Here is a 24,742-nt window from a genome sequence, read left to right as displayed (position 1 = left end):
GACAAGTATGTGACCCGTAGGTCAAAAGTGACTGTTACAAAAAAATATTTATCCTGATGATATTTAAAGTGTATGCCTATGTGATCTATGTCAAAACTTGATCTTATCATTAAGAGCAATGGTACTCAGGTGAGCGATATAGGGCCATCATGGCCCTCTTGTTCAAAATTTATTATTGAAACCATTTATTGTGAAGATACCAATTATCTTAACTTTCAGAAATTAATATACTGGAATGGCAATGGCTCTTAGTGTTCCGAGTTAATACCACAATGTGATCAATTTGAAATACTTCAATGTTACCTAAAACGGTAACATAAGAACCAATGTAACTTTTTATGATTGGAAAAATTGGTCAGTTTATTTGTCCTATAACCATGATATGACTCAAAGGAATATATGATTTTTTTAAGACAAATGAATCTTTTATATCTTAGAATAAAACTGAACCAGATATGAGCTTCATAATTTATAGTCTTGCTTTGTTTAACATAGAAGAATTACTACTTTAATACTAACATTTATTATGCATGTTCATAAATATATACAAAATTGTAAAATCTTCATGGATCAAGTTTTCCAGATGCTTAGGTTGTGCGTTTTTAAAGACCTGGAATGTAGTTGTACCTTCAAATGAAACAAACAAATCAATCAAATGAGAAAGGAATCCTTACATCTTTTTCCATTTACTCAACTCAGTATCAGTAAGAAAGTGTACTTAGAAGTTATGTAACATATTACAAATACTGTGTATATTTACTTAGTTTGTTGTGACAAATAATGTTGTCTTAATTCACTTGGTCCTAGACTTTGTCATCAGTATAGAGGTGTTTCAAAGAATGATAGCAGAAATGCTCCCAGTAAGTTAGACTGTCTCTCTAAATTCATATCTAAGAGATCAGATCAGTGTACACTTCAAGTTTTCTGTGACAGAGTATGCGGTATGCATCATGTAAGTCTAAAAACTAATAATCTACATGAATCTAGTTATCAGGGGGATGGAAAACAGTTCAGAAATTTTAATCTGCTTTTAGCTGGGAAATGAATTCACACCTTACATGCTTCTGTTTTATACAATAAGAACTTTTTATTGTGTGTGACCATGCCTGGATCCTTGACATGATCAATCACAGTAAATTTTCCAAAGTGGTTGTATTTAGATAGAGACTTCCCAGTCATAGCAGAAAAATTAGTTTTTGTTATGTTTAATGGTACTAATAAACTTTGATAATGTGGCAGTTGAGTTCAATAAGTCCAGGGGTGTTCAAAGATAATCCACCAAAAATCTGTTGTAGAGCAAATATTGGATTTACCTGTATTGGAAAATAAACAGTGTCGATTGGGTTTAGGTCAACTGCCACATTATCAAAGTTTATTAGTAACATTTGTTTGTTACTTAAAATATAAGAAAAACAAACCAGCAACTATTAATAACAATAACAAATACAAAGTTTATTTTAAAGAAACAATTCAAATAGTTACATTTAAAATATTTGCTAGCTGTGAAGTTCAGTTTTTATATGCGAGAAAAGTACAAAACCTGTCCTGGTCAAATATCAATCCAATCCATTATCTTTAATTTCACACAAAATCCAAACTGAATTTAGTGTATCCATAGAGTATAAATCCTCTCTTCAAAGATAAAATTAATGTTAATGTAAATCCATCAAATGTCCAAACTGGTAAAATTTTGTTGTTAAGAATTACAGGAAAGCTTTTCAGTAAGATCTTACTTAGGTTCTACCAGTCCACAAACAGCTTACTACTTAAATCATCATGGAAAATTCCAGCTCTTTCATGTATCACCAAGAATAAAAAGAAGAATCTAGAAAAACCCAAAATAACCCAGACTTTAAAATAATGTTGATACCCTATTTATCAGCATTTGTGATAATGGAACCTTCTAGAAAACCATTTTTAGATTTACATGATGTCTCAAAACTAGGACAGGCTTTACAGTTAACAATGAGTCATCAGTATAGACACTTCATGAAGTGAATCACAAGGGGGAATGACATGTACATAACAATATGTTAGTCAAATTTGAAAATGTCAGTATTTCTTCTTTTACCCCCACAAACGAAGTTTAGGGGTATATAGGAGTGAGCTTGTTGGTTGGTCTGTTGGTTTCCTTGGTTTTTGGACAATAACTCGTGAAAGGCTCGACAGTTTTAAATAATTTTTGGTGCACAGGTGTAACATAATAAAATACAGGTCAAGTTTGACTTTGAGATCACCCGTGCGAAAAAGGAACAGGAAATCCTGGGATTATCCCAGGAAGTCCCAGGACTATCCTGGGATAATGTCCTGAAAATATCTCAGGAATTCCTGGGATAGTCCTGGGACTTTTCACGCCGTTAAATGGGAATGGGACAATCCCAGGATTTTCTTGTGAACAGGAAAAAAACAGGACACCAGAACACCAAGAAACCTATGCTGTCCTGCTATCCTGAAAATCCCAGGAATGTCCTGGGATTTCCTGATGTCAGGAAATAAAAGTATATATTGTCCTGTTCTCAGGAAATCCCAGGAATGTCTGGAGAATTCTTGAAGTCAGGATATCCCAGGAGAATTGTCCTGTCTTCAGGAAATCCCAGGAATTCCTGTTGTCAGGAAATCTCAGGACAATTGTCCTGTCTTCAGGAAATTTCAGGAGAATTGTCCTGTCTTCAGGAAATCCCAGGAATTCCTGTTGTCAGGAAATCTCAGGACACTTGTCCTGTCTTCATGAAAGTTTCCAGGACATGTAATTGAATACGTGGTAAACACGATTTGAAATTCTCTTTGGCGGGAAATACAGTTAACAAATTGAATGAATGTTAAATTTCAATTGTATAATAATTAAGGATTATCATTTCCAAATATTAAAAATATTTTCTAGTTAAAAAGTATACATCATGTACATGGAAACATACAACCTGTCATAGCAGAAATATCAATTTATCAGTTCAAATATGTGCAAAAACACTAGGTGTAATATTTAGTCTAGAAACATCAAATTTTGAGCTTCATATTGAGCAAAAAGCTCTTATCATTCTATGATCTGTTTACTTTTAAGAGTGAAACTGCCTTTGATCAAACATGTACAGATAATCTAAACAGTACTAACATATTTCACTCTTCAACGCTCTTATTGATTTTAAAGAAAAATACTTTTCTAAATAACCTACTGGTATTGTTTTGTAAAATCATTAAATGTAGGTAAATATTTAGTATTATTTCTAAAAGTTTAATACAGAAATAATTTGCTAACTTACCACAGATATAGAATATATTCCTGTTACTCCAACAACACAACAGCACAAGTGCTTAATGATACAAAACATGGGTCTTCAACACCAGGATGTAATTAACTTACTAGACCATTACAAGATCATGTTTCAAATTAATTACCATCTTTCAGTCTGTATCTTTTAGAAAAAGTCCTGTCTTTTTCCTGTGAACAGGACAATTTCCATCAAAAGTCCTATCTTTTTCCTGTGAACAGGACAATTTCTATCAAAAGTCCTGTCTTTTAGTGTTAAAGTCCTGTCTTCAAGACTTTTATGCAGCCTTGCTAAAAGAATCTCAGGATATCCCAGGATAATCCTGGGATTTCCTGAGAACAGGAAAATATTTCTGCACGGGCAGTATGTCAATGGTCAAGGACCAGAAACAGTTAACCAGTTTCCAGATGATCACTTGAGAATGCTTGGGCCAAGAATCATAAATGTTGGCACACAGGTGTAATATCATAAAGGTCAAGTTCAACTTTAAGGTCAGTAGGTCAAAGGTCAAGGTCACAATGACCAGGAACAGTTTAACAGTTTCTGGATGATAACTTGAGAATGTTTAGGCCTAGGATCATAAATTTTCATACACAGACTGATGTAACATCATAAAATACAGGTTAGATTCCACTTTGAGGTCAGTATGTCAAAGGTCAAGGTCACAAGGACCAGAAACTGTTAAACAGTTTCTGGATGATAACTTTAGAATGCTTGGGCTTATGATCATGAAAGTTGATAGGGAGGTCGGTCATGAACAATAAATGAAGTAGGTCAAAGGTCAAGGTCACAGTGATCCTTTTCCAGAGGATAACTTTAGAACGCTTGGGCCTAGGACAACGAAACTTATATAATAGGGAGGTTAATCATGACCAGCAGATCACCCCTATAGATTTTGAGGTCAGTAGGTAAAAGACAAGTTCCGACTTTGACATTGGCTTACCTCTGTGGCAAGGCGGTATAATGTGGAGGTATAATTTGTCACTCCTGTGATGGCTCTAGTTATTCTTAAAGAGGATTCAACAATTGACAGTGTATATATTTAGAAAGAATTTAATGAATACTATAAACTGGCGAAAAAAATATAAAAAATTTGACTACAAGCAAAAAGATACGGCATTTAAATACACTGTATAATCAGTTAATAAAACGGCAGCCATTTCTGGCACAGTGATGTCATCGTCCTTTCCTTATATTACCAGAAATTGTATTTATGGCAAAATTATGTTAAATACAATTAAACATGAAGCATAAAAGTTAAGGTGTACACTTTTACACAGTCATACAATGTAAATTAAGGTCCATATTATATTATGCCCCACAAAATATGTTTCTCTTAGTTGTAATTCACTGATTTTTCATATATGGTAATGCTCATATAAGGAAAGAATGATGATGTCACTGCGCCCAAAATGGCTGCCATTTAAGTACAGTCGAAACTCGGTATCACAAACTCGCTTACCTCGAAATTCCGCATAAGTCGAAGAAGTCCCCTCAAACTTCCTTCTTTATATATATAATTCAACTCCGGTTATGTCAAAATTTGACTTACCAAGACTCCGGATATGTCGAAGGGTATTTTAAGTCCCATCAATAAAATTCAATTGCATTGTAAACTCGATAAGTCGAAGTGAGAAAATATGCGATAAAATTTCACACAGGTTTTTGTGAATGTGGTTGGTTTTTAACACTTGTCCACGTTTATTACCTAACCAGTACGCCGTGATGCCGACGTATCAAAAGGTGCAGTGATTATCAAAGTGAGATGATGTCATACTTGTTTGCACATGCCAAAATGATTATTGTTTGCTGTAAACATCAGATTTCTTTAATCAGCGGTCATTTGTTTTTGAGACGTTCTGAAAATTGCTTTTAATTTAAATTAATGAATTAATTAGTTTGAACAGTTGGGATCTTTAATAAGGAATAATTATAGGTAATCGCGATGAGTCTGTTTAAAAAATTAACTTCTTGGAGGAAAGTATCATATGTTCAAAACGTCAGATCGAAATGCTGTCAATCCTCCGGGAGAGGAACATGGTACAGAAAGGAAACTTGACTAAAAACATTTGAGGTTAGTATCATTTTTATTCTTCGAAAAACTGGAAACTTTGATAAAGACAAAACTGTACCGAATTGTATACGCGTAAAGTGTTGACAGGGTAGAGTATACACGGCATCAAGGAATCAGTTCTTATTTTTAGCTCACCTGCTCAGGTGAGTTTTTGTGATCGCTCTATGTCCGGCATCCGTCATCTGTCTGTCGTCTGTCAACATTTAGCTTGTGTACGTATGCGATAGAGGCTGTATTTTTCAACTGATCTTTATGAAATTTGGTCAGAATGATTACCTTGATGAAATCTAGGCCGAGTTCGAAAATGGGTCATCTGGGGTCAAAAATTAGGTCACTGGGTCAGATCAAAGAAAAACCTTGTGTATGCAATAGAGGCTGTATTTTTCCATAAGTCTTCATGAATTTTGGTCAGAACGATTGCCTTGATGAAATCTAGGCCGAGTTCGAAAATGGGTCATCTGGGATCAAAAAGTAGGTCACTAGGTCAAATCAAAGGAAAAGCTTGTATATGCAATAGAGGCTGTATTTTTCAATTGATCTCCTGAAATTAAGTCAAAATGATAACCTTAATAAAATCTAGGCGGAGTTTGAAAATGGGTCATCTGGGGTCAAAAAGAAGGTCACTAGGTCAAATCTAAGAAAAACCTTGTGTATGCGATAGAGGCTGTATTTTTCAATTGATCTTCATGAAATTTGGTCAGAATGATTGCCTTGATGAAATCTAGTTCAGTTCTGAATATGGGTCATCTGGGATCAAAAATAAGGTCATTAGATCAAAGAAAAGAAAAACTTTGTGTATGCGATAGAGGCTGTATTTTTCAATTGATCTTCATGAAATTTGGTCAGAATGATTGCCTTGATAAAATCTAAGTTGAGTTTGATTATGGGTCATCTGGGGTGAAAAAGTAGGTCACTAGGTCAATTCAAAGAAAACCCTTCTGTATGCGATAGAGGCTGTATTTTTCAATTAATCTTCATGAAATTTGGTCAGAATGATTTCCTTGCTGAAATCTAGGTCTAGTTCGAATATGGGTCATCTGGGTCAAAAAGAAGGTCACTAGGTTAAATCAAAGAAAAACCTTGTGTATGCGATAGAGGCTGTATTTTTCAACTGAACTTCATGAAATTTTGCCAGAATGATAACCTTGATGAAAGCTAGGTCAAGTTCGAATATGGGTCATCTGGGTTTAAAAACTAGGTCACTAGGTCAAATCAAGGAAAAAATTTGTGTTTGCAATAGGGTCTGCATTTTATACTGGATTTCATAAAATTTGGTCAGAATGGTTGCCTTGATGAAATCTAGGTCAAGTTCGAATATGGGTAGTCTGGGGTCAAAAACTAGGTCAAATAAAGAGAAACCTTGTGTATGCGATAGAGGCTGTATTTTTCAATTGATCTTCATGAAATTTGGTCAGAATGATAGCCTTGATGAAATCTAGGTCAAGTTCAAATATGGGGTCAAAAACTAGGTCACTAGGTCAAATCAAAGAAAACACTTACTTATACTCAAGATTTTTTGCTCCAATTTTAATGATAATTGGTCAGAATATTTTTTCCATGAATCACTAGGTCAAACATGTTTACGCTCTTATGGTGTTTCTCAGGTTGGCCCTCTTGTTTAAGATAGAGCCTTGAAATTTGGATGACAAATACAGTTTTGCACACCGATCTTAAAACTGACTTTCAGTGACCATGAATGTGACCTACTTACCTACTTATTAATAATTACTCCGGTGAGCGATCCATGGTCATCATGACCCTCTTGTTTATTAAACCTTTTCGTATTGTGTCGAGACCAGAGATCAATCGTGTTAATTGTGAACAACTGTCCCATGTATCCAAAGATTAATGGACTGAAATCAGTAAAGCTAGTGTTTCTTCCTCTGAATTCAACCAGAGTTACGCAACCTATGGATCAAGGTGTTATAAGGAACTTAAATGTCCATCACAGGAAACTAGTGATTACAAGAGAGATTCGCGCTTTGGATAATTAGACTGATAATTTGTGTTTCAATGTCGTATAATGTCCCTCCTCATAACTCGAATTTCGGTTATCTTGAAATAAAAAGCATGGTCCCTTGAAATTCGAGATACCGAGTTTGACTGTATATTATATAGATGGTGTTCAAATGGTCATATCTTTTTTGTTTTCATTGTGTTAATGTTTCACCTAGTTCTTTCTAATGAGAAATGTTGCCAAATGTTACATACTCCCCTTTAAATTTTGAGTGACTATCTTATACAGGTTGACAATATTAAAAAACCGACAGATGAGACAGATGCTGCCCGCTCTGACTCGGAAGATACACTTTCTTCACTGCAGTCTCAAGTTGTCAGCCTTGTGGAGAGTTTTGGAAGCATTGCAAAACAAGATGATGTTAATCAGGTAAGTGATTTAGTTAAAAAAAATATTTGACATATTACAATGTTGGCAAAAGAGTTCTGGTCAGTGCCAGTCAGTACTTGTAATTTGAAATTTTTTATACAAGATTTATTGCAATTCTTGTTTTCTCTAAAACTTCTAAAAGTGTTTGTACTGTTGTATAACTTATTTTATGGTAGTTGAAAGATGAGATATTGTTCTTTTAATGTTTTACTGTGAAATACATTGGTTTCAAGGTGAAATAAAATTTCCATTGGTTGAAACTTGTACAGTCACAACTAGGTCTACCAATGTAAGATATTAGTTAGTGAATAATACGTTGGTGGATATTACTATATATTATCTTATTCTTAGCAATTGGGCCCCCTTGCATAGGTGTTATGTCTCCCACATGTAGTGGACACTACACCTGTCAGGTCCATAACTCTGTCATCCATGAAAGGATTTTAATATTACTTGGCACAAATGTTCCCCATGATGAGACGACATGTCGTACAAAACGCGGACACCTTGCTTAAAGGTCAAGGTCACAATTGGAGGTCAAAGGCAAACAGTGCGTTTTTCTTGTCTGGTCCATAACTCTTCCATCCATGAAGGGATTTTAATATTACTTGGCACAAATGTACCTCATAATAAGATGATGTGTCATGCACAACTTTCAGACTCCTAGCTCAAAGGTCAAGTTCACACTTGGCAGTCAAATGTTAACAGGGTCTGTTTCGTGTCCGGTCCATAACTCTGTCATTCATTAAGGGATTTTAATATCACTTGGCACAAATGTTCCCCATAATGAGATGTCACGTGTCTTGTGCAAATCCCGGACTCCTGGCTCAAAGGTCAAGGTCACAATTGGAGGTCAAAGGTCAACAGGGCTTTTTTCCTGTCCGGTCCATAACTCTGTCATCCATGATGGGATTTTAATATTACTTGGCACAAATGTTCCCCATGATGAGACAATGTGTCGTGCATAAAATCTGGACCCCTAGCTCAAAAGTCAAGGTCACAGTTGGAGGTCAAAGGTCAATAGGGGTTTTTTCCTGTCCGGTCCAGAACTCGTCATCCATCAAGGGATTTTAAATTCGGTGCCTTCCGGTAGGGGATTTTTATATTAATTGCATGGCAATACTTCATTTACTTGTTTGTCAAATTTTAAGATATTTTTTTAAACTTCTCTTACACCATTGAGTAGATTTCTACAGTATTTACCATTGCCAAGCATTTATATACATATCATCTGCATGTTCTAGTTCAGTGATTTTCAACAGAGTAATGGTCCTTGGTTTGAAATACTTCACATTGCAATGATAGCAGTTTGTCATCATTGCCTTTTTTAAACCAAAAGTCACCAAAGCTTAAATTAGAAAGAAAAACTTTACATAAGTTCTCATGAATCATATTATTGATGTGTGCCAAATACTTTGTGTGGATTTTATTTAAGAACAAATGGTTCTGCTTGACTGCTTCAGTCTTGCCAGGGTCGTATCTTGTCATATATTTGGATGAATATTTTCATATTGAACAAAATTGTTGTCATTTATGATACAGTTATGACATTGAACAAGGGAAGGTTAGTGACAAAATTTTAATTAATGAGTAACTTTATTCCTTTATGGCCATCTTGTTTTGTAAAAGCAGCCATTTACTTGGTTTTATTTAGTCAGACAAAAAAGCTGGGATAGATTGTTACCCATTTCTCTTGATCTGCCATAAGAAAATGAAGAAGTTGTATTTAAAGTATGTTTATAACAATAAGTTTTTATTTTCTATTTATTTAAAGATTCAAGCTAACTTGAAAAATATGGGTGACACTGTTCAGACCATCGTTCAGACTATGAAAACACTACAACAACAACTTGACGCAAATAATCGCAATATGGAGGCGTTGACACAGAAAACTCAGATTGCTGGTTAGTTATGTACTAATAGAACGTTTGAATATTATATTATTTACTTGTGTATTATACAAGCTTTTTAGAAAACTCATCATTAATTAAGTTAGGCCTAAAAAAAAAATTCTTTGTTTCCGGTAACATGAAAAAAAAAATTAGGGTAGGTAGGTCGGAAAAAAAATTTTTTTTGGAATTTTTTTTTTATTAAGGGAGACTTTTCGGAAATTATTTTTGTGTCAAAAAATGAATACAAATATGGGGGTTATGCCTTTAGAGCATCAGTAAGTAGATTTCTAACATCACTTGCAATGTTTAAAGCATAAAAAGTGCAGTTTTGCAACTTTTGTTGAAAAAAATATTCTCCAAGGCCATAAAAACATTTAGGGTCAGGCCAAAAATTTAGGGTAGGTCGGGATACCGGAAACAAACATTTTTTTTACGCCTTATATTTAATCATAAAGGTCCGTGAAAATTTCTGTTAAAAATGGTTACATATAGGGTTTTACATTGCTTTTCAATTTTAGAGATCCATTGGATGCAAATCCCAAAAGAAATGGGGGTCAGACAAATTAAGAGTCTACATCTACATTGTAAACCATTTTTGATTATTTTTCAGTCATATGTCCTTTGCAAATGGCAACACTCTTTGTGTATACTTTTCTCTCATGATGGCAAGTAACTTTGTGCAGCCTTCATTGAACAATGAACAGATTAGTAAAATTCTTAGCAGAAATGCAAATGTCACTGAGCATACAATCATTCTCATACTGTGTTAATACCTTTAAATGACCTCAGGAACCAGTGGATGCTGGCACTTGGCCTCTTTTAGAGGCCACTGGAGCTAATAACAGAAATACCTTTTAATGCCTTCTCCTCATTAACCGTTTGCTGGATCTTCATCAAACTTGTTCTATAGCAGCATCAAAAGGTCGTCTCCAAAGTTTGTTCAAATGGATTTACTTGGCCTGTTTTAGGGGCAGCTAAACACCTTTGAACATCTTCTTCTGATGAATCAATGAACGGATCTTCATCAAACATGAGCTGTAGCATTATTATAAGGCTCTCTCCTAATTATTTCTAATAAGGGCTCAAAAAGAGGCCACTAGAGCTAAATAATATAGAAAAAACATTAAATAACTTCTTCTCATGAAACGCTTGATGGAGCTTCATCAAACTTGGTCTGTAGAATTGTTTTGAGGTCCTCTCTGTATTTTGTACAAATGTAGGCAATTTGCATTAAGGGTTAAAAGGGCTTATTTAAACAACTTCGCATGAACTGCTTGATGGATCTTCATCAGACTTGGTTTTAAGCATCATTATAAGGTCTTCTTTCAATTTTATTGAAATAGAGACACTTGGCCTATTTTAGTGCTAATAAAAGAAATACCTTTAAACCAATTTTTCTCATAAAATGCTTGCTGGATCTTCATCAAACTTGGTCTGTAGCATCATAATTAAGGTTCTCTTCAAAATATGTTCAAATGGATGAACTTGTTTTTTTAGGGACCTGTAAAAGCTAAAAACAGAAACACCTTTAAACAAGTTCTTCTCATAAATGTCTAGATGGATTTTCATCAAACTTGCTTTGTAGCATCATAATAAGATCCTGCCCAAATTTTGTTCAAATGGCCCATAAATGGACATAGCCCCTTCAAGGGGCCACAAGGGCTGAACATGAAAATACCTTCAAACAACTTTTCATGAACTGCTTTATGTATCTTCATGAAACTTGGTCTGTAGCATCATTATAGCCTCTCCAACCCTTGTGGCGATGGATACCATCTGGAATGAGGTGTCGCAACTGATTGATATAAGTTGTAAAACGTCTTTCACAATCAACCTAAAGTAAATTATGTCTAAACTAAGATGATGTGCAGAACCCATGAGTCAGCCATGTCGGGTCAAGGTCAAGGTCACAACTCAAGGTCTCAGGTTTTAGCCTTCCATTTTGTGTTTGCTCTGTATCTCCTAAAACCCTTGAAGGATTTTCATGAAACTTTGGTCAAATGATCACCTCATCAAGACAATGCGGAGAACTCATGAGTCGGCCATGTTGCCTCAAGGTCAAGGTCACAACTCAAGGTCAAAGGTTTTAGCCTTCCATTATGTGTCCACTCTGTATCTCCTAAACCCCTTGAAGGAATTTCATGAAACTTGGTTCAGATGATCATCTTATCAAGATGATTTGCAGAACTCATGAGCCGGCCATGTCGACTCAAGGTCAAGGTCACAACTCGAGGTCAGAAGTTTGAGCCTTCCACTTTATGTTTGTTCTGTATCTCCTAAACCCCTTGAAGGATTTTCATGAAACTTGGGTCAAATGACCACCTCATCAAGATGATGTGCAGAACTCATGAGGCAGTCATGTAGGCTCAGGGTGAAAGGATTGAGCTCTATCTCCAAAACCCCTTAAAGGATTTTCATGAAATTTGGGTCAAATGATCACCTCATCAAGATGATGTGCAGAACTCATGAGTCAGTCAAGTTGACTCAGTCAAGGTCATAACTCAAGGTAAAAGGTTTGAGCCTTCCATTTTGTGTCTGCTCTGTATCTCCTAAACCCCTTGAAGGATTTTCTTGAAACTTGGGTCAAATGATATAGCTGTCTTTCAGACTGCCTTGTTTACATTAGTTCGTCATCGAGGTGAGTAAGAAGGTAAAGAACACTAACTCTGTATAATAGTGCTTAATGTCAATATCTTACAGATGAACATTGGCACCTGTAGGTGGCGCTTTGTTGTTCTGTGTAATAGGGGCCATAGGGCAACAAGTTCTTGTTAAATGTTATCTTTTTTGCATAGATTGCTTTATGAAATTTTATTTTTAAAAAAATCAGAGGCAGTATTATCACATTTAGAAAGTTTGAAAACCTGTACATTTTGAAGTGTCTTTTAAAGACCTTTTATATGTTCTCTGCATGTGACTGTGTGGAAATTATGCGATATAGATAAGCATGTATTTTGTTTTCATCTTTCTTTATCTTTCATCAACCAGCACCATTTATGTTCGAGAGAGATGGTCAGCATGTTAGTCATCCAATGGGCAACAAACCTAAAAAACCAAAGATCCAAAGTCCTAATGCTATGTCAGAAAAGGAGATTCTTGATTTAAGTAGACAGATAGGTATTGTATATATATATTGAATTCTTCTTCTGTTATCATATGTTTAAGGGCAGTTTTCTGTTCACTGTCAGCCATACTTAATTCATCATTTAGAAATGTCATTGGTTATAAAACTGAGCATTAGAACCAGTCTCAGAATGTAGCCTTGTCATTTGTTAATTATGTCTTCCACCACATAGTGGTGTAGGAGACATATTGATTTACTCCTGTCTGTGTGTATGTTACAGATCGTGTCCATGCTCTAAGTCGAACATTTCTCATCCGATCTTCACCAAACTTGAACAAAATACGTTTGCCAATAAGTCCTCGGCCAAGTTTGATAACTAGCCAAATCTGCCCAGGCACTCTAGAATTATGGCCCTTGAATTACCGAAAATCACTCTATACACTGATGCCAGCGATACATGCATGGTTGACTCAGATACATAACTATTCAGATGATTAAGCAGTTGTGGGAGACATGTGCTTTTCTCAAAAGCAGCTCAAGTTTTGTAATGAAATAATGAGACCATGATTTAGTACTTTCAGAACCATTTTGCTCTCAAATTTATCTAAATATACTTTTTGTTAGGATATGAGTGGGAACAGCTTAGAATACATCTAGACTTCACTGAAGCACAGGGTCATGCCTTGAAGAGGGCATATGATGATGATGTAAGTAGGATTTATTTTGGAAAATACAAGTTGAATTATCTTGAACAATTGCCGACTTCAAACACTTACACCTGACATATATGGGCAGCTTTATTCAACATAACAGACTCAAAGTCTGAAATGTGACAAAGGACCCTGCTGGCATGTGGCTGATGGCTGATTGAAAGTTAACAAGAGATATCACAGCCTCTGGTCACCATTCTTTTTGGCCAAATGAAATAATTGAAATTATGTTGATAGATCATCACCAACGGAATATTTCTTTAGAGTCATTTCAGAATCAAACTAGTAGTTTAGGAGGAGATTTTGTTTGAAGATTTTTCTATTTTCTGATGAGTCAAAATAGTTTTGAACGGCCTTGATAAAGGGTCTTTCAACAAAAATTTTATTGAATTATTTGACAAGAGGGCCATGATAGCCCTAGTTTGCTCACCTGAGTTACATAGCTTGAACAGTTTTCGTAGACACATGCAAGAGAAATATCTATAAAATATTTTTATCAAGAGATTTTAAAAGTTTCCACAAAATAATTACATAAATATGGATGGGTAATGTGTGTGTGTGTTGGGGTTGCAGTGGATCTATAATGACATAGGATGCTAAGAGATAATATTATAAAAAGGGCCATGATGGCCTTAGATCCCTCACCTGACATAGAGCTGGATTGGATAATATTCAAACAAGGAAAAAGGCTTTGAAATTATTGTAAAATTGGGCCAGTGGTTTCAGAGAAGGGGTTCAAGGTTTTCAAAATAAGCAGTATAGGGGAAACTAGCCAGCCCCCTTCCGGCCATGATTTTAATGTAATAAAGTGATATCACTGAATTTTATGAATGTTCATGCACGTCAGCAAATATTGCTGTGAAATTATTTCAGAATTAGGATAGCAGTTTCAAGAGAAGATTTTTAAAATTTATGGAGCCCTCTTGCGGATGCAAAAACATAGTTGTCCAAATGGCTGTTTGGTGTATATGCGTCCCTCCATGCGTCTGTCTGTGCGTCTATTTTTTTCGGATCATAACTTTGGCATGCATGGAGTAATCTTGTTTATATTTGGCTTGAATGTTATCCTCAATGAGACAGAGTATCCTATGCAAACCTCGGGTTCCTATCTCAAAGGTCAAGGTCACATTTGGAGGTCAAATGTCATGTCAGATCTTGCCAGGCCTATCAATTTGACATGCATTGAGGAATCTTGTTTATATTTGGCATGGATGTTCAACTCAATGAAACAGAGTCTATTTCAAAGGTCAAGGTCACAGTTAGGGTCAAAGGGCAGGCTCGACATGTTTCCCGTGGGCATCTAGCTTTCTTATGGTTGCCACGGCAAGTTTGACATAGATTTAAAAAAAATTGAAAGTGGTCCACCGAAGGAACATTCCATTGAAGTTTGGTTGTATTTTGACAGAAATTGTGTAATTGTGTATGATGGACAAATGATAGACATGTAGTGATCAAGCCTTTGAACAGCCATGCATGCTTTCATGAGACAGCTCTTTTTATACGCCCAAAGGGACGTATTATGTTATACCCCCGGTGTCCGTCCGTTAGCAATTTGTGTCCGCTCTGTAACTCTTTAACCCCTTGAAGGATTTTAATGAAACTTGACACAAATGTTTACCACACAGAGACGATGTGCAGAGCGCATGTTCTGGATGTCTCGCTTCAAGGTCAAGGTCACAATTAGAGGTCAAAGGTCATATCAGTTTGTTTCGTGTCCGCTCTGTAACTCCTGAACTGTTTGAAGGATTTCAAAGAAACTTGGCACAAATCTTCACCACTCTGAGACGACTTGCAAAGCGTATGATTCAAATGACTCTCTTCAAGGTCAAGGTCACACTTAGGGGTCAAAGGTCATGTATGAATTTACTTTGTGTATATTGCTCTGCATTGCAGTGCTCTTGTTTTTATTTGACAGATCCCTTTTTTGTTCATTTACAATAAAAAAAATTTGAATTACTTCCCATTTATGTTACTATAAATAGCTTATTTTGAAACTTTTTTATTATTGGCCATAGGGAAAAATGGAGACCACTTTTCTGTGGTACAACATGGATGATACCTCCAATTTTTAGGTGTATTTTGACATACCTGTACCTGGTAAGGATTTTTTTGTGGACTTAGAATTTTTTTTTTTTTTTGAATTTCTTCCCTTTGTTGTTCCTGTCCTTTGGACTTCAACAGTCAAGTTCTTTAAATTTTGCACCCATCCTCTGATGTAACCCTTCGGGCATATATTGCCCCGCTTGGCGGCGCTCTTGTTAATTTTAGTATTGATGTTTTGTTTCTTAACAAAGTGTCATGTTTAGTAAAATTGTATTAGAAAAAAAAAACAGCATTTGTTGGAATTAAAACCTATAACAGTTAATCATCCATACTGAATTGAGCTTTATAAAAGCCGTGTGCATAAGTCACCAATGTGTGTTATTACCAACATTTGGATAATAATATTTCCTAAGATTACTGAAGTCAGTTCTCAAATTGGTTACTCAATCAAGCATCATAAACTTGTAATTGGCTGTGTACTTTACACCATTTGAAGAATGACACATATCCAAAATTATAGGGGAAGCAAAAGCACATAGTGCGAAGTAATTTTTATCAATAGTACCTTTGTGACTGGTATGTATTTGCTGTAGTCTTCAGTCTGTTTGATATTGTGTCAGAGTGCGGATGCGCATGCCTGAAATAAAAAGAGAACTGTACATTTTGAATATAATGTGTTTTGATATGCATTATAATAATTCAGATTGTGTTTTCAAGTCTCCGTCCTTTAGTTCGTCCCAACGTTAACTTTTTGCATGAAGGCACTTTACTCGCGAACCACTGCACCCAGGACCTTCAAACTTCACATGCTGATAGTACTTATTGAGTACACGACCCCTACTGACTTTGGGGTAACCAGGTCAAAGGTCACCAGGTCAAAGCTCAAGGTGCTGCAAGGGCATTTTTCACCATTACTGACAGCTCTTGTTTCCTATATGGTTCTATGGAGAGCTTTGAAATGTTTTAAGGAGATAGTTTATTATTAAACAGGTTCAGCAGAGGATCCATCAAATGCTGAAGTCCTGGCACGATGTTGTGGTTGAATGTGGTGAGAATCCGAAGATGCTTCTTGCAGCGGCATTTGTCAATGCTTCTACAAACTATGCAATGGCATACAAATTGGTTCCTAGGAATCAGTTTAATGGTATAATATTTACTGTACAGCGGATACAGATACAGTACTTTTAACAATTTAAAAATTATTTCAAGTCTCTTGAGTAGGATCTTCAGTATTAGAGTTTGTCGTTTAAAAAAAGTAGTGTGACTTTACACAATAGTTAGTGTTTAGCATACAGGATATTCCTATGTGTCACTATTAAAAAATGGATTAATGTATAAACGGCTCAGTTTTCATTTGTTTCAGTTCATTGCTTAGTAGAACAAGCAATTTCTGATACAGCTACACCAACCAGACATGTAGCAATGTCTCATTTCGAGAATAAACTAGTTTTATGGTAAATTACTTCTGTTTGTGCAATTTCTGTCTGCCTTTTTTATGCCCCCGAAGGGAGGCATATTAGTTTTCAACTGTCCGTCCGTTCGTTAGTTTGTTCGTTCGTTCGTTCGTCACAGCGTTAACTTTTTGCATGAAGACACTTTACTCGCTACCCACTGCACCCAGGACCTTCAAACTTCACTTGCTGATAGTACTTATTGAGTACATGACCCGTACTGACTTTGGGGTCACCAGGTCAGTGGTCAAGGTCACAGGGGCCAATGTTAACTTTTTGCATGAAGGCACTTTACTCGTGAACCACTGCATCCAGGACCTTCAAACTTCACATGCTGATAGTACTTATTGAGTACATGACCCGTACTGACTTTGGGGTCACCAGGTCAGTGGTCAAGGTCACAGGGGCCAATGTTAACTTTTTGCATGAAGGCACTTTACTCGCGAACTACTGCACCCAGGACCTTCAAACTTCACTTGCTGATAGTACTTATTGAGTACACAACCCCTACTGACTTTGGGGTCACCAGGTCAAAGGTCAAGGTCACAGGGGCCAATGTTAACTTTTTGCATGAAGGCACTTTACTCGTGAACCACTGCATCCAGGACCTTCAAACTTCACATGCTGATAGTACTTATTGAGTACATGACCCGTACTGACTTTGGGGTCACCAGGTCAGTGGTCAAGGTCACAGGGGCCAATGTTAACTTTTTGCATGAAGGCACTTTACTCGCGAACTACTGCACCCAGGACCTTCAAACTTCACCTGCTGAAAGTACTTATTCAGTACACGACTCCTACTGACTTTGGTTTCACCAGGTTAAAGGTCAAGGTCACAGGGGCCAATGTTATCTTTTTGCATGAAGGCACGTTACTCGCCAACCACTGCACCCAGGACCTTCAAAATTCACATGCTGATAGTACTCATTGAGTACACGACCCCTACTGTCTTTGGCATCCCCAATTCAAAGGTCAAGGTCACAGGGGCCAATGTTAAATTTTTGCATGAAGGCACTTTACTTGCGAACCACTGCACCCAGGACCTTCAAACTTCACATGCTGATAGTACTTATTGAGTACACAACCCCTATTGACTTTTGGTTCACCAGGTCAAAGGTCAAGGCGCTGCGGGGGCATTTGTCACCATTAGTGACAGCTCTTGTTTACCTTAAAGCATTCTGTAGACTTTAACAAAGTTTACGATTATTCTTTTTTTTTCAGAAAATGCACAAGCCAAACCAGCAACAGTAGAGCGCATTCAAGAAATATCATTCAGTAAAAGAGGTTATGATCAAGGAGATGGCTTTTATTATCATCCGGGTAGGGGTCCTCCAATGCCACATGGTGGACCTGGGTCTATTAATATGTATGGTGGGGAATTAAGAGTTGAAGGAACCATGGCGATACACAGTTCACAATCTAACCAATCATACAGTATGTATTATTACATGGCTCCTTACATAAAGCACTGGTTCATAGTTTGGGCTATACAACTGGTCTACATTCAGGAAATGTTCAATGGGCTAAGTCAAAAATTTGAAAATAAAACTTGTTTTGCTTATTAACTTCAGAGTACTTTGACCTGTGATCCTCAGACTTAATTGGCTTATTCCGTGTGGGAAGTTGGTGGGTATCCTGTCAGGATGTCAAAGACAAAGGCTACAGTGATTGTTAGTACAAAATGAGAATGCAGTCTGTGAACTTTAAAGTCACGTTGATCATAGCTGTAGTATACCGTACTTTGGGATATTTTTGTGTCAGCAGATTTTCGCACTTTTAAGCCAAAATGTAGTGGTTTTATTTTGGCGTGTGTATTCTTCGCCATCTTACATAGGTGGCGAAAATTTGCACAAAAATTTCATCAAAATCCAACAACATTACCAGCATTTTTGAAGAGTATCCAAGGTAGGTTACTTTTCTGCGATTATCCAACAACACAAACTGCGTACATGTGACTTTATTATATCTGGTATATACATATGAAATTTATTGCAAATTGTATTAAAATATAGAAGCAATAAAAATCGCTAAAATGTTCGCGAATATCTGGGAATAAAATGTTGTACTTCCCACGTTGCGGCCGGGTGTTTCATTGTATATTTCTCGTAATTCCCCATTACACAAGTCGCGACAATTACAGTCCTCACTGCTTTTTTCTACTGGTAGAAGAACTTCTTTTTCTTTCGGTTGAAAATATTTGAGAATAGACATTGTTTTCACACTGTAACAACCATGTACAGTAAGTGTATCGAAATTCTGACTGCCGATTATCGACTACACGTATTCAATAGATTTAATAAAAATTGGTCAAGATGAGAAAATCTCGGGTTTGACGTTTTTGTAACAATACAGGTAATATAAAAGCAATTATCCTTTCATACCCGATGTCAGGTATTTGCAATAGATAGTCCATGTAGATAAGGTATTGTAGTGTTAACGTTTATATGGTGTCAAATTTTTGACATGGGTATATTTTCGAGCGTTACATTTTCACCACTTCATATGGGTGGCAAAATAGGCGAAAAATTAACCATGATGAAAATATCCCAAAGTACGGTAACCTCTGTTGATCTTAAGGCCAGTGGATTAAAGGCAAGGTTACAGTGACTGTAATGGTAGTACGATACAGTTTCCGCTCAATATCATGAGAAAACCTTGACATAGGGACCTAGTTTAATTACCTAATATTGTAGAGTATAGTAAAAAAACAGAGAGTGTTTTTGTACATACGTTAGTTGCTATTGCACAAAAGCATACTACTTTCTATTGTTTCAGGTAAAGAAGTAGATACATGTATACAAATATGGCAGCACCTATAGAAACTTTGGTACACTTTTCTTTTTTAGCTCAGCTGTACTGAAGGTTTCCGAGTAATTTATTAGTTTAGGTGGATAGTCCATCATTTGTCGTACATTGTCCAAAGTTTACGTAAACATATACTCTGACACTATTGGTCAGAATTACACCAAACTTAGTATGTAGCACCCTGGCAAGATCTTTGCTTAAATTTTTCAAATGGTTCAGCTTGACCCCTTTAAAGGGCGGCTAGAGCTAAAAATAGAAAATTCCTTACGTTTTTGGCAAGGTCTTTTTCTCATGAACTGCTTGATGGATCTTCATCAAACTAGGTTTGTACCATTATTGTTAGGGCTTCACCCAGTTTTGTTCAAATGGGGGCCACGCGGCCCCTTTAAGGGGCTACTAGAGCTACAAATGTAAAAAGCTTTACACAACTTCCACTCATGAACTGCTGGATGGAGTATAAATTGGCATGTAGCATCATCATAAAGTCCTCTATCAAATTTGGACATTTGACCCCTTTAAGGGGCCTCTAGAGCTAAAAAAGAAGTAACTTTAAATGACTTCTTCACATTTGCCCCGCAATGGACCTTTATCAAACTTAGTCTGTAGCATTATCATAAGGTCCTCTTTCAACTTTGTTCAGATAGGGGCACCTGGCCCCATTTGTTAACCGCTAGAGCTAAGAATGGAGAAGAAACTTTAAGCTACTTCTTCTTGTGAAACACTTGATGGATCTTCATCAGACTAACTCTGTGGCACCATAAAAAGTCATCTCACAGTTTTGCACAAGTGGGAGCTTTTGACCACTTTTAGGGGCCGCTGGAGTTAAAAACAGAAATATGTTTAAATAAACTTTTCTCAGTAACAGCTTGATAGATCTTTATCAAACTTTGTCTATGGCATTATTGTAAGGTCCACTCTGATTTTAAGCTCACCTGAGCACAGAGTGCTCAGGGTGAGCTATTGTGATCACTCACCGTCTGCCCCCCAGATGGTGTGGTCACTGTTCCCTATATGTATGTAGTGAAAATCTTAAAAAAACTTCTTGTATGTCAGACTTCATGTCTAGTTTTAGAATAATTTCACACAAACGCTCCTTGCATGACTCTCTACCAGAATTGTTCAAATTATTTCCATTCTTTAAAAAACATGGCTGCCAGAGAGCATGGTTCCTTCTATACATATATGTTATATACTTGAAACTTTATTCCCCCAATGTCTTATGCCCGTTCCTACCCCGCAACAACCACTTATTATTTGCCCATACTTATAAATATCCTTGTCGGAAAACACTGACACTATTTCAGAATTATTTCACAGACATTTTCCTTGCATAACCACTACCATAACTGTTCGAGCAAGCAGTGTAACTCAGTTGAGCAATCTAGGGCCCTCTCATTTTTCGGCGTGAGCTGTATAACATGGATTTTGACCTATATTATAGTGATCGGGGCATGGAACAGGTGCACGCTGAAAAGAAGACCATTTATTACTTAGATTTAAATAACATTGAATAACAGAAGGCACATATTAAATAGAGGATATTTAGTAGTTTTGGTACCCAAAACTAAAATGATTTATTCAAATTTTAAAATCTTTAGTAATTTATCATTGTAAGAGAAGTGGAAAGTAAACATCTTCCCAATTTGGGCACCTTGCTTAGATAAGCTGAAAAAACTTTCATTTCATGAAAATAATGACTATGCAAACAACAGTAATGTGCTAATTCATTTGAAAAATCACTATTCCATCATATAGTATTTACTATTACTTTACTCAAACAAAAAAGATTTCAACAGTTATTGAAGTTCTCCCATTCTGCAAATTAATGTTCAACTGATTTCAACTTGATTTTTTGCTTTAAGTTTTATAAAAACTGAAGACTTAATCGAGTAATTAGAATTGTTTGGGTCACTAGTGATATAAAAGCTTCTGTGGTTTTATTTTTATTTCTAGTCCAACTAATTGTATACGTGATGAGATATTGTACTAGTGGGTTACTTATGGGGGTTCTGACCCAACACAAAATTATTTCAGAATTAGAATAGGACGTCAAATCATTTGACTTTCTGTAACTGAAAGGATACATATTGGTCATTAAAATTTGTTGCTTAGTTGAAATATTTGCAACTGAATCATGTGTTCATAGATGCAAATCCAAATCTTTCCTGTACGTCCTATTTAATTCTGTATTTTCTGCTTACCAGACATTTTTACCTCTATGCCGTTTGTCTTTTTTAAACACATTTTTGCCGAACTTTTGGGGTGCTAGAGCTGAAAATAGAAATAACTTGAAATGACTTCTTTGCATGAAACATTTGATGTACTTCCAATTATTTCTGGGAGTTTGGCAAAGGTGTTGCATTCAGAGACAAGTATGATTTTCTGTGTGTGTCTAGACTTTAGGATGTAATGGGTTGGATGTTATTGATGTGTTTCAGACATGAGCTCTGTAGCTTCAGATGGGCTTGATGGCAGTGGTGGTAGTAGTACAATGAGTATGCCTCCTTCAGGATCATTTAATGTGTATGGTGGAAAAGTGGCAATGGGTGCTGGATCAAATGTCGTCATTGGTCCACCTCGACAGAGCTATCCTGCACAGAATTTTAACGCACCAGTAATTAGAGGTATGTTATGTATATAGACATGCTAGTTGTTCAAGTGGTCTACAATATTTCTTAGGTTTTATTGGTCGTGATTCAGTTAATGAAGATATACAGTAGATTGGGTACTTTTCATGTCACAGTTATTTTTACCTCACCTATCACGTCTTGAAAAGGTGAGCTTTTGTTATAGCACGTCGTCTGTCTGTCCACAATTTCTTGTGAACGGGATAGAGACCGCATTTTGCAATTGATTTTAATCAAACTTGCATACAACTTGTATTGGCATAATATCTCAGTTCCTTTCGAAAACTGGCCAGATCCCATCATTGGTTCATGAGTTGTGGCCCCTTAAAGGGCCAGAATTTGCTATTTTTGGCAAGATAGAGACCAGAGTTTGCAATCAATTTAAAAAAAAAACAAACTTGCACACAACTTGTACTGGCATTCAATCTCGGTACCTTTTAAAAACTGGCCAGATTTCATCATGGGTTCCAAAGTTCTGGTCCCTTAAAGGGCCAAAAACTGCTAATCTGGCTTTTGTAATTGTATAGAGTCTTCATTTATGGTTTGATTTGAAACAGACTTGCAAAATATCTTTGACAACAATAGATCTTGGATTCTGTGATGAATCCATCAGATCCAATCATATGTTCCGGAGTTACAGTCCCAGATTGACCCCTGAAAGAGCAAAATTTGTTAATGTTTACCTTGTGAACATTTTACATTTGATTTTAACCACACTTGCACACAAGTTATGTCACGAAAAGATCTTGTTTCCTTTCGGAAACTGGCTAGATGCCATCATGGCCCATAGAGTTACTGTTTCAATTTTGGCCCTTTCAGTCTTAAAGAGGTTATATTTATGCTCTGATTTGATACAATGTTTATCTTAATGATGTCTAGGCCAAGTTAGAAACTGGACATGTAGGGTCAAAAACTAGGTCACCAGGTCATATCAAAGGAAAAGCTTGTTACCATCCTAGAGGCCACATTTATGAACCTATCTTCATGAAACTTAGTCAGAATGTTTATCTTGATGATTCTTCTGCAAAGTTCAAAACTGAGTCATATGGAGTCAGAAATAGGTCACCCAGTCAAATCAAAGGGAAAAAAAGCTTGTTACATCTCTTGACGCCACATTTATACCCTCTCTTTATCATGGAACTTGGTCAGAGTGTTTATCTTGATGATTCCTATGCTAAGTTCAAAACTGGGTCATATGGGGTCAAAAACTAGGTCACCCAGTCAACTCAAAGGAAATGCTTGTTAACACTTGAGGCCACAAGACCCTATCTCCATGAAACTTGGTAAGAATGTTGATCTTGTCTATCTAGGCCCAAGTTCTAAACTGGGTCATGTGGGGTCAAACACTAGGTCACCGCTCAGATCAAAGGAAAAGCTTGTTAACACTGTAGAGGCCACATTGATGACCCTATCTTCATGAAACTTGATCAGAATGTTTATCTTGATGATTCCAAGGCCTAGTTTAACAGATGCAATATAGGATTATCATGACCCTCATGCCATGATTTGATAGACTCTCTTTTTAGCCCACCATCATCAGATGATGGGCTATTCAAATCACTCTGTGTACGTTGTCCGTCCATCCTTCCGTCCGTTAACAATTTCTTGTTATCGCATCTCTTCAGAAACTACATGGGGAATTTTGACTAAACTTTGTCAGAATGATGTATTGGTACCCTAGTTGTGTCCCTCTGAAAATAGTGACCTCTCTAGAGGCCATATTTTTCATGAGATCTGTATGAAAGTTGGTCTGAATGTTCATCTTTATGATATCTAGGTCAAGTTTGAAACTGGATCAACTGCGGTCAAAAACTAGGTCAGTAGGTCTAAAAATAGAAAAACCTTGTGACCTCTCTAGAGGCCATACTTTTGAATGGAACTTCATGAAAATTGGTCAGAATATTTACCTTGATGATATCTAGGTCAGGTTTGAAACTGGGTCACGTGCCTTCAATAACTAGGTCAGTAGGTCAAATAATAAAAAAAAAAACGTGTGACCTCTCTACTGGCCATATTTTTCATGGGATCTGTATGAAAGTTGGTATGAATGTTCATCTTGATGATATCTAGGTCAGGTTCGAAACTGGGTCAACTGTGGTCAAAAACTAGGTCAGTAGGTCTAAAAATAGAAAAACTTTCTGACCTCTCTAGAGGCCATATTCTTCAATGGATCTTCATGAAAATTGGTCTGAATGTTCACCTTGATAATATCTAGATGAAGTTCGAAACTGGGTCACGTGCTGTCAAAAACTAGGTGGGTAGGTCTAAAAATAGAAAAACCTTGTGACCTCTCTAGAGGCCATACAGTATTTTTCATGAGATCTTTATTAAAAGTGCTGAGAATGTTCAACTTGATGATATCTAGGTCAGATTCAAAACTGGGTCATGTGCCTTCAAAAACTAGGTCATCAGGTCAAATCATAG

At 36.4% G+C, this 24,742-nt stretch overlaps 1 protein-coding gene across 1 annotated transcript in view; it reads left to right on the top strand.

Annotated features, from left to right (window-relative positions):
- Positions 1-24,742, top strand: part of LOC128548982 (uncharacterized) — a 46,868-nt gene that overhangs the window by 9,468 nt on the left and 12,658 nt on the right. Inside the window, exons 2-8 of the mRNA XM_053524840.1 lie at positions 7,586-7,726; positions 9,501-9,630; positions 12,607-12,735; positions 13,307-13,389; positions 16,426-16,579; positions 18,108-18,320; positions 22,130-22,315. Coding sequence (XP_053380815.1) covers positions 7,586-7,726; positions 9,501-9,630; positions 12,607-12,735; positions 13,307-13,389; positions 16,426-16,579; positions 18,108-18,320; positions 22,130-22,315 — 1,036 coding nt within the window. The remainder of the gene's footprint in view (positions 1-7,585; positions 7,727-9,500; positions 9,631-12,606; positions 12,736-13,306; positions 13,390-16,425; positions 16,580-18,107; positions 18,321-22,129; positions 22,316-24,742) is intronic.

Source organism: Mercenaria mercenaria, chromosome 15 (genome assembly GCF_021730395.1).
Source record: "Mercenaria mercenaria strain notata chromosome 15, MADL_Memer_1, whole genome shotgun sequence".
Lineage (NCBI taxonomy): Eukaryota > Metazoa > Mollusca > Bivalvia > Venerida > Veneridae > Mercenaria > Mercenaria mercenaria.
This window is presented reverse-complemented; position numbering and strand designations above follow the sequence as displayed.